Source organism: Ranitomeya imitator, chromosome 7, assembly GCF_032444005.1.
Source record: "Ranitomeya imitator isolate aRanImi1 chromosome 7, aRanImi1.pri, whole genome shotgun sequence".
NCBI lineage: Eukaryota > Metazoa > Chordata > Amphibia > Anura > Dendrobatidae > Ranitomeya > Ranitomeya imitator.
The window spans coordinates 210,145,632-210,156,074 of NC_091288.1; the positions used below are offsets into that span (position 1 = coordinate 210,145,632).

Genomic DNA, 10,443 nt, shown 5'->3' on the forward strand with positions numbered 1-10,443 from the left:
TAAGTTGTGCACATTGTGGAGGTATTACTTATATACTACTATTAAGGCACTACTATATTTGCACTGTATGGCACAACTATGTCTTCAATATGAAAATGACTATTGAGAATTTCAGTAGAAATCTGCACCAAATCTGAAACAAAATCCACAACCCATAGCTTCCATGTTTGTACTCCCAAGAATAGGACAGCGCGATTTCTTCTATATACTGTAATATTGTTACACTACATAGAGCAGGTGCCCAAACAAACACAGGTTCAGGTCCCCTATGGGGACTATATATAAAAAAAAATATTAATTTAAAAAGTTTAAAAAATATATATACTTTTCCCGCTCCCAGAAGTACAATGTATGAAAGTGTAAAATTACCGTAATTAAAGGGGTTGTCCATTATTCAGACAGCCCCTTCTCAATTGCTTTATTCCCCATTATAAAAAAAAAAAAGACCCAACAGCCTATACTCATCTCCGGTGCCGGCACCGATCAAGATATTGATCAAAATGGTGCCAATAAAAACTACAGCTTGATACGCATTTTTTTTTTACTGCACAATTAATGCCTTATACACAAAACATAAAAAAAAAAAATGGTGAAATTGTTTTTTTTTTTTTCACCATTTCGCCCACTTTTTTTTGTTTTCATGTACCACACATGGTAAAATGAGTAGCGTCATTTCAAATTACAACGTGATATCGATGGAAAAATAAAAAAGTTAAGGCAATTGGAAGAAAGGGAGGGAAAAAAATGACAGCTCAATAAAAAAAAAAGCTTGGACATGAAGGCATTAAAGGGGTTGTTTCGGTATGTGTTTTCAGGAGTGCATCCACCCCGGCAATCAGGAACCTGGGAGGCAGAGGAGCGGTGTAGATGGCTGTGCCGCCGTCCTGAACTGTGCCGATGCCTCAAGCTGATGCTGCTTATGGAGGAGGACTGACGCAGGTTGGATCCAGCGCTCCATCTTCAGAGAAGCGCTTGCAAGCCCTGAGCTTCTTGTCTAGGAAACTGGCCACTTCTGGTAAACTGCAGAGGTGACCAGTAACCTAGGCAACAAGCAGTGAAATATTAAATTAGTAATACAGTGCAGACATCGCCATGTCTGATAAGTTTTTAATGGCGAGCTGATGATTGCAGCCCTGCCTAAGCCTCTGTGCCCAGCGTTACATTAGTGCGGGAACATGTCCCTGAGAATTGCACACACGTTTGCAAGTATGTGTGATCCAATAGTTTCTGCAAATGTAGGCTGGGGGTGGAGAAGGAAATCCCAGCTCAGTTACCATGGGCATATCTGCAGTCCTCTGACCACAGGCCCCTCTCGCCCTCTGCCAGTTGATTCGGTGACGCATATCATTTACATTTGGGTCTCATGCCATTCGATTAACACATGCCAGGTCTCCTTAGGGTCCGCTTGTGTTTATAAAGCAGCTTCTAGTTCCTTTTTCCACACGATGGGATTTATTTTACCATAATCCCCAGCAAGATAAAATCCAGGTCAGGCCCAGGCTGTAAACCCTGCTAGAAGGAGGGCTTAGCCGAATTTACCCGGAGCCGCAATGTATAGGTGCAGTCAGACGGCCGTATAACACGGACGACAATAGCATCACAAAGCTCAGACTGGCTGGCGGCTCTCCTGACCCAAGTATGTTCTATGCAGCTATCACGCTCGGTTCAGGAGAGCCGCCAGCCAGTCCGAGCATTGCAATGCAATTGTCGTCCATGTTATACGGCCATCTGACTGCGCCCTTAGAAATAGTCTCCAAGAAGGATGGTCGCCTACGATAGGTACAAATTACAGGACCTTATTTCTTATGTTTGTAAAATAACATCACATTAACGACCCATTAACGAGAGAAGATCGTCTACATACCAGCCGATCGGAGCTTGCTTATGGCTCGTTCACACGGGACCCCATAGGAGGGTCCCGTTGGCCTCTGTTGGGAAAGTTGGGTCGGCACACTGAGAAAAAAAGATTTTCAGAATTCCGATCCAACAGCCACAGACTACAAAGGTGAGACCCGAGCCTTGCAGACCTCCACTTTTTATTACGATGATTTTGTGATGGGGAGCAACGCCGACTAATTAAAAGAGGGACTGGAGAAGCCGGCAGGTAGGAGGAGGCTTGTAAGGACCACTGATATGGCCACTAGGTCCTGAAAATAATTTTTATCAATTTTTGTTGGCTTTCTTTTTTTTATAGGTAAAGGAAAGTATCAGTCTGAGGTTAGTTACACGGAGGACCACTGAAAAAAAACATACAAGTTGTACCATGAGACCCTATGGCACCATATGCCCGGCTATGCCTATACCATGGCATATGTTACAGGTATAATGCTGACAATTTGCTCAAGTTTTACTCCATAGTGGCCGACAGTGATTTAGGAGAGGCCGCATGATAGCCCACGTAACCTCGGGAGTTAGCGATGCAAACGTTCTGCCCCATCATACATTATATTCCAAACGTAGAAAAGCTGCTATGACAATTAATCACAGCTCTGGCCTTGGCATCAATGCCCATGTATTCTCTGGCATCTCCATAGTTTTAATTTGTGTTTCACATGCCCAGTAATACCGGCATCATCGGTAAGTAAGAGGTTAATGCATCAGAATATTGGGCAAGCGTCTGGGAATGCAGCCCCCTATAAGCGGGCGGGCATTCATGGCCAATATAGGCATTTTCTCCGCAGACTGTGCACCATTCATGTGCCTAATATCTGTGCCACCCACCTGGGTCTATTCCTCCTTCCCCTTTCATTAATGAATTGTGCATTTACAGAGCGGCCCTTGGCTTCTGACAGATTAACCAGATGCCCAATTAGTGTCTGGCGTAACCAGGAATCATGGGCAGCCCTGGCACCGGTCCCAGTGCCTTGTCCACCGCCTGCTTATCTATAGAGATTCTGTGCAGGAAAATGGAAGGCTGGAAGCCGCAGATGCCTCAGGAAGACCCATTATTTCTCTCCCTTCCTTCCTGACGCCCTCTTCCAAAAAACCCGTGGTCCTGAATGAGTCACCCCCCATCTGTGTTGGCAACTTGCGGAGACTTTTTACTACAGTTCGGCCCATATTGAAACCACCGTGAATGAGTGGGGACCTTCGCGTCCATCCGCTTTCACATGACGCCACCTTCTCCTGATCATGACACCTGAATATGCCAATATCAGAACGGAGAAGGACCCTATGGGTAGAAAATCTACCGCAGTTTCACGACTGTAGCATAGTATCCGATACTATGCTACAGTCATCCTGAATCAAGAGTAGAATGCTAGACATGCAGTAAAGACTGACACCGGAGAGGTCACATACATGTACAGCACTTCCTACCTGCATGTAAGCAAACAAAGAAAAATGGGTATCAGCAGAGGCTTAGCGCTGAAGCTGCTGGGAATCAACAGAAAATTATTATTTAATTTTTTTTTTTTTTACTTGTTTTTAAGTCTGTTTTTACCAATCACCCGCTATTCTGATATAAGAAACAAAAAAAGCACATAGATGAAAATCTGATCTCCAATTTTTTGGGGATCTATTCCCATGAAATTGGTGAGTTTGGTGCACCAAAGTGGGACATGTCTCTGAGGTTTCCATCCAGATTTTCACCAACGTTTGGTCCATGTATCGGCTTTTATCATGTGGCGAAGGTTTCTCAAGCTTCTCGTAGCAAACAGGCCGTGAAAAAACACGCCCATTTTTTATTTTTTTACGAACACTTAGTCCGCATATAAAAGCCTGGACACATGACCACATACCCAACGACTGTAATGTCCGGTCAGTAAAAAAAAACAAATAAACTAAGAAAATAAAAAATGGACATCTGAAAGAGGCGTTATGCGGACCCTCGGGCAGCAAAAACAAAGCGGACATATGAACAGCCCCATAGAATAAAATGTGTCAGTGTAAGTGCGGCAAAAACGGACATGTGAATGAGGTCTTGGACCAGTTTCAGATGAGTCTGTGGAAAAATAGAGAGCGTTCATCCACTTGCTGAGCCGTATGTAAATTTTTCTCATCCTTATCCGTTTTTTACTTCCACTGTTACGAAATAATAAAAGGCCAAATACAAATGGTGTCAGCCTGGCACCAACTATTCTGATCAGAGTTTGCTCTGAGCGTCATCAGTTTTTCTCATACGTGGAGAGAGAACAAAAAAAGTTTCTCCTCCTTTCCAACAGTCTGTGAAGATCAGACTGCACTCAGATGTCATCCGAGTGCAGTCTAATTTATTCACTGACCCTTAGAATTACATTGCCGATTTCAAGATGACCCTTGGCTCAAAATCAGACGTGCCTCCAATATTTTCCAGAACTGTCACACACTGTAACGAGCCATCATCTTGTATATAATCGGGACAGATTTTCAGCGCTTTCTAAAAACACGAGTTCCAATTTGCAGATCTTGAAAATGGTGAAAAATTCAAAGTCTATTAAAAAGTTGCAAAACTTTTCAATCACCAAAACTTTTATTGTTACCCAACCGTAACAGTCGTTGTTTTCCTATTGGCTCGGAAGCGGATCACCCCAATTTACCAGTAAGAATAATAGAGGGACTCAGCGTCCGCCGTCGCCGGCAGGTTTACAGCTGATGACTTGTACAGTGCCGGTGTATATTTAGCAGAGGTGACAGCTGCCGGTGACTGGTCAGGCCATGGCGTGTGTCCTTGCAGCCTGGGATGTGCGCCGACGCTCACCGCTGTCCTTCCTTGGGAACAGTCTGCCATAAAACAGTGCAGAAAATAAAAAAGAAGTCGCCTGATTAAGAGGTCCCTGGTACTGCACTACAGCACCTAGCGGAATAGCAATCGCTCACCATGTCAACCAAGACCCGGCGCAGGAAGCGGTGTGGTGGCATCTGTCAGCGGTGGCCGGGGCGCGTTTCCTCGCAACCTACAATTTGTGTCTCCGCTTGCACATCACTTGTCACTAGTTCTTAACGTCTGTGACCTATAAACATAAGCAAATTATTTTGCAAATTCCAACTGCTGACGTGTTGTAAGGTATGAGAGCAATTCGCTAGAAGATAATCATAAAAAAAAATTACTTGGTTGCACTCACCCTGTTCACTTTCTCCCGCCGTGTCAGTTCTCACTGTAGGGCTTGCATTCTATTCGTGAACCAGTAAACTCGTGGGATGTGCACTATTGCACTGGCAAAAGCGTAGGCCTAGACTCAAATTCTATTCGTGCTGTGATCCCCCTTTTTAGTGCATTATGTTGGAGTAATGATGCACTCTAGATCTGTAATAGAGTGGAGCGCTCTATGAGCCCTGACCTGTAACACTGGCACTATATATGACAGCCTTAATGAAGGGAGCGCCGGAGTAAGATGCGCCTAATTAATTAAAAGGTGTGTGGTCTTAATCAATTTGGCGCATATTTTATATTCCTGTGCGCCCCCAATAGAGAAATGTGTGACGGATTTGTCAAACGCATATAGCCAAGCCAAAGCTCCAACTACTTATCTAAAAGTTGGCAAGGACTAGCTTAATGTTTTTGTGTAACTTTGAGTTGCGCAAATATTTTGTGACATTTCAAGCAATTTTTACGCCAGTATTATGTTGAAAACTGCTTGATGAATCAGCAATGAAAATAAGTAATATAATACTGCTGCTATGTACAAGAATATAACTACCGTACTATAATACTGCTTCTATGTACAAGAATATAACTACTATAATACTGCCCCATGTACAAGAATATAACTACTATAATACTGCCCCATGTACAAGAATATAACTCCTATAATACTGCCCCCTATATACAAGAATATAACTACTATAATACTGCTCCTATGTACAAGAATATAACTACTATAATACTGCCCCTATGTACAGAATATAACTACTATAATACTGCTCCTATGTACAAGAATATAACTACTATAATACTGCTCCTATGTACAAGAATATAACTACTATAATACTTCCCCCCATGTACAAGAATATAACTACTATAATACTGCCCCTATGTACAAGAATATAACTACTATAATACTGCCCCCTATGTACAAGAATATAACTACTATAATACTGCTCCTATGTACAAGAATATAACTACTACAATACTGCCCCCTATGTACAAGATTATAACTACTATAATACTGCTCCTATGTACAAGGATATAACTACTATAATACTGCCCCTATGTACAAGAATATAACTATAATACTGCCCCCTATGTACAAGAATATAACTACTATAATACTGCTCCTATGTACAAGAGTATAACTACTATAATACTGCCCCTATGTACAAGAATATAACTACTATAATACTGCTCCTATGTACAAGATTATAACTACTATAATACTGCTCCTATGTACAAGGATATAACTACTATAATACTGCTCCCTATGTACAAGAATATAACTACTATAATACTGCCCCCTATGTACAAGATTATAACTACTATAATACTGCTCCTATGTACAAGAATATATCTACTATAATACTGCTCCTATGTACAAGAATATAACTACTATAATACTTCCCCCCATGTACAAGAATATAACTACTATAATACTGCCCCTATGTACAAGAATATAACTACTATAATACTGCTCCTATGTACAAGATTATAACTACTATAATACTGCTCCTATGTACAAGAATATAACTACTATAATACTGCTCCTATGTACAAGATTATAACTACTATAATACTGCTCCTATGTACAAGAATATATCTACTCTAATACTTCCCCCTATGTACAAGAATATAACTACTATAATACTGCCCCCATGTACAAGAATATAACTACTATAATACTGCCCCCATGTACAAGAATATATCTAATCTAATATTTCCCCCTATGTATAAGAATATAACTACTATAATACTGCTACTTTCAGACAACGATAAATAGACTATAAATATGATGAAATACTATGAGCTTCTTTGTGACTCGTTTTGCTCTGTTGCGGCGTCCTGTGTACGCAGGTGCATGTAAGTACAGGAGAAGTACCAACAAATAATTGCTAGAGGCTAAACAAAGTAGCAGACAGTTCATTATGCCAGAACTTGTCATCCACCTACGTGCATGGAACAGACTCATTCCCATTTTCTGATGAATGTTATTTGTACTGGAAGTAAGTGGTTACCAAATGGTGATATAATATGGAATCACAGGGGGAATTTGTCAATGACTCAACCTGATATTCTTGGAAGTTCACAAAAACTAGCGATATCACTGACGTGTAAGGCATGAAGTGCCTGGTGTATCAAGGAAGTCATTTTGAAAAAGCAATGGGTCTGCTTCTTGGTTGCAGTTGGATTTGTTTAGGTTTTGCAAATAACTAAATTGGAAAACAGCGTGAGTGTCCTCTAGCAAGGATACATTGGATCGGTAACGTATGTGGGTCTAGACCAGACAGAGGTCATTTCCATGTAAAAGACTACATGACTATTATTGGAAGGTGCCATGATGGAAGTGATCAGCTTGGAAGAGGTAGATTGAGTGCAGAAAAGGTGAAGTTGGAAGATTGGGTAGTGGAAGGAGTCATGTTGAAAATTTGAGAGCTGAAACAAGTCCTGTTGGAAGGTGTGGAAGTGGAAAAGGTTATGTTGGAGAGCATGTATGTGTTAACATTTAAGCACTATTGTGGTAATTATAAGATCTGCAAAGAAGTCACTTTAGAAGATCGAGTGAAAGATGATTTTTGAAAATTTGATGCTGGAAGATCAGGAGCTGATAGAGGTCTTGTTGGCAGATCAAGAGCTGGAGAAGTCATGTTGGCAGTCCAAGAGCTGGAAGAGGTCATGTTGGCAGTCCAAGAGCTGGAAGAGGTCATGTTGGCTGTCCAAGAGCTGGAAGAGGTCATGTTGGCAGTCCAAGAGCTGGAAGAGGTCATGTTGGCTGTCCAAGAGCTGGAAGATGTCGTGTTGGCAGCCCAAGAGCTGGAAGAGGTCATGTTGGCAGATCAGAAGCTAGAAGAGGTCATGTTGGCAGACCAAGAGCTGGAAGAGGTCATGTTGGCAGATCAAGAACTGGAGAGGTCGTGTTGGCAGATCAGAAGCTGGAAGAGGTCATGTTGGCAGATCAGTAGCTGGAGAGGTCGTGTTTGCAGATCAGAAGCTGGAAGGGGTCATGTTGGCAGACCAAGAGCTAGAAGAGGTCATGTTGGCAGACCAAGAGCTGGAAGAGGTCATGTTGGCAGACCAAGAGCTGGAAGAGGTCATGTTGGGAGATCAGGAGTTGGAAGAGGTCATGTTGGCAGATCAGAAGCTAGAAGAGGTCATGTTGGCAGATCAGGAGCTAGAAGAGGTCATGTTGGCAGATCAGTAGCTGGAGAGGTCGTGTTTGCAGATCAGAAGCTGGAAGGGGTCATGTTGGCAGACCAAGAGCGGGAAGAGGTCATGTTGGCAGACCAAGAGCGGGAAGAGGTCATGTTGGCAGACCAAGAGCTGGAAGAGGTCATGTTGGGAGATCAGGAGTTGGAAGAGGTCATGTTGGCAGATCAGAAGCTAGAAGAGGTCATGTTGGCAGATCAGGAGCTAGAAGAGGTCATGTTGGCAGATCAGAAACTGGAAGAGGTCATGTTGGCAGATCAGGAGCTAGAAGAGGTCATGTTGGCAGATCAGGAGCTGGAAGAGGTCATGTTGGCAGACCAGAAACTGGAAGAGGTCATGTTGACAGCCCAAGAGCTGGAAGAGGTCATGTTGGCGGATCAAGAGCTGGAGAGGTCGTGTTGGCAGATCAGAAGCTGGAAGAGGTCATGTTGGCAGATCAGAAGTGGAAGAGGTCATGTTGGCAGACCAAGAGCTGGAAGAAATCATGTTGGCAGACCAAGAGCTGGAAGAGGTCATGCTGGAAGAGATCATGTTGGCAGATCAGGAATTGGAAGAGGTCCTGTTGACAGATCAGAAGCTAGAAGAGGTCATGTTGACAGATCAGGAGCTAGAAGAGGTCATGTTGGCAGATCAGGAGCTGGAAGAGATAATGTTGGCAGACCAGAAACTGCAAGAGGTCATGTAGGAAGACCAGAAACTGGAAATGGTCATGCTTGAAGACTGGGTTGTGGAAGAGATCAAGAAGAAAGATAAGATGGTAGAAGAAATCATGGAAAATCAAGGGCTAGATGGGATAATTAGACATAAATACTTGGGCTCCAACTTCTGGGACACCCACAGTTCATTCGCATTAGTGGACCAAGGCCCGCTGTGAGTATAAAGTGGTAGTCGGCCTGTTCAACCTCTGCTCTCTTCGCTGTGTATAGGGGGGTCGCAGTTGGGATGCTGCATCACACAGAGGACCTGTTTTTACGATTGGTGGGGGTCTCAGCCTCCGAATCCCCTGCTATCACGTTTATCCTCTATATTATGGATAGATGATATTTGTTGCTTATGGGACGAGTCTTTTAAGTAAAACAGACCACGATTAGAGGGTCTTTATGCCGGCGCTGTTCTCCTACATCCGCCATTGTAGACAGTGTCTAGCCCACTTTGCAGGCTTCACCTCTGCGCTTTCAGTAAGTCCCTGTAATCATGTCCTAACAATGTCTGCACTTGGTGCATTACACATGAATGTGACAATGGATGTCAGTGTGATTCCAGCACCCCAGGCATATACAGACTGCGGCTGGCCCAGGGTGTCACTCCGGAGACACACCCAATCCTCCATAGGCCACACTGCTCCAGCACAACAATAGAGGGAGCAGGTGGGCCGCATTCTTGGGCGCTTCCATGTAAACACATTACTCAGAGAAAAAGTCATGCGAGTTAACCCTTTCACAGCCAGCACCAGCCCATTGTCATTAGTTTGGGGGTTACGTTTTATGTGAATATGGTGAGCAGCGTGCTATCTGTGACCCTTAGTGTTCTTTATCACAATCTACCTATATTAATAGTCTCTTGAAAACTTGGTAGTTTGTACTCTGAGTCTGACCACTAAGTCTTATACTGGTCTGATACGTTCTGCTCTATAGAGATGACTTCTCAGCAGTCATCTCACTGCCATGTATGGCGCGATTACAATGAAAGGTAACACCATTATATTACAAAGGATCCACCATTCACAATAGGTGATATCACAGCTCACCTCCTCCTCATGTACAATGACTGATGACACCTCTATATACAGAAGATAACACAGGATCCACCATTCACAATAGGTGATGGTCACAGCTCACTTCCTCCTCCTCCCTGCACTTGTCGCAGAGTATACCCATGGCACTTTCCAATTACATTAACAGGTACACCTATATAAATATAGAAAACACAGAATCCACCATTCACAATGCGTCATGGTTACAGCTCACTTCCTCTTCCTCCCTGCACAGGTCACAGAGCATACCCATGACACTTTCACATTCTATTGACAAATATCTGTATATAGAAGACATAGTATCCACCATTCACAATAGGTTATGGTTACAGCTATCCTCCTCCTCCTCTCTGCACAGGTCACAGAGCATACCCATGACCCTTTCACATTCTATTGACAAATAGCTGTATATAGA

At 43.0% G+C, this 10,443-nt stretch overlaps 1 protein-coding gene across 1 annotated transcript; it reads left to right on the forward strand.

The window, feature by feature from the left end:
- Positions 1 to 8,311: 8,311 nt before the first annotated feature.
- Positions 8,312 to 8,960, forward strand: LOC138646183 (probable serine/threonine-protein kinase kinX). The gene is made up of 2 exons (XM_069735647.1): positions 8,312 to 8,667; positions 8,711 to 8,960. Exons 1-2 carry the CDS (start codon positions 8,312 to 8,314, stop codon positions 8,958 to 8,960), a joined length of 606 nt encoding a protein of 201 aa, XP_069591748.1.
- The last annotated feature ends 1,483 nt before the right edge of the window (positions 8,961 to 10,443 follow it).

Bases quoted from the DNA above. Each gene is read 5' to 3' on its own strand.
- LOC138646183 (XM_069735647.1), top strand. From the start codon at position 8,312: ATGTTGGCAGACCAAGAGCGGGAAGAGGTCATGTTGGCAGACCAAGAG. The intron at 8,668-8,710 runs GTCGTGTTGGCA...TCATGTTGGCAG, and splicing joins GCGGATCAAGAGCTGGAGAG to ATCAGAAGTGGAAGAGGTCA.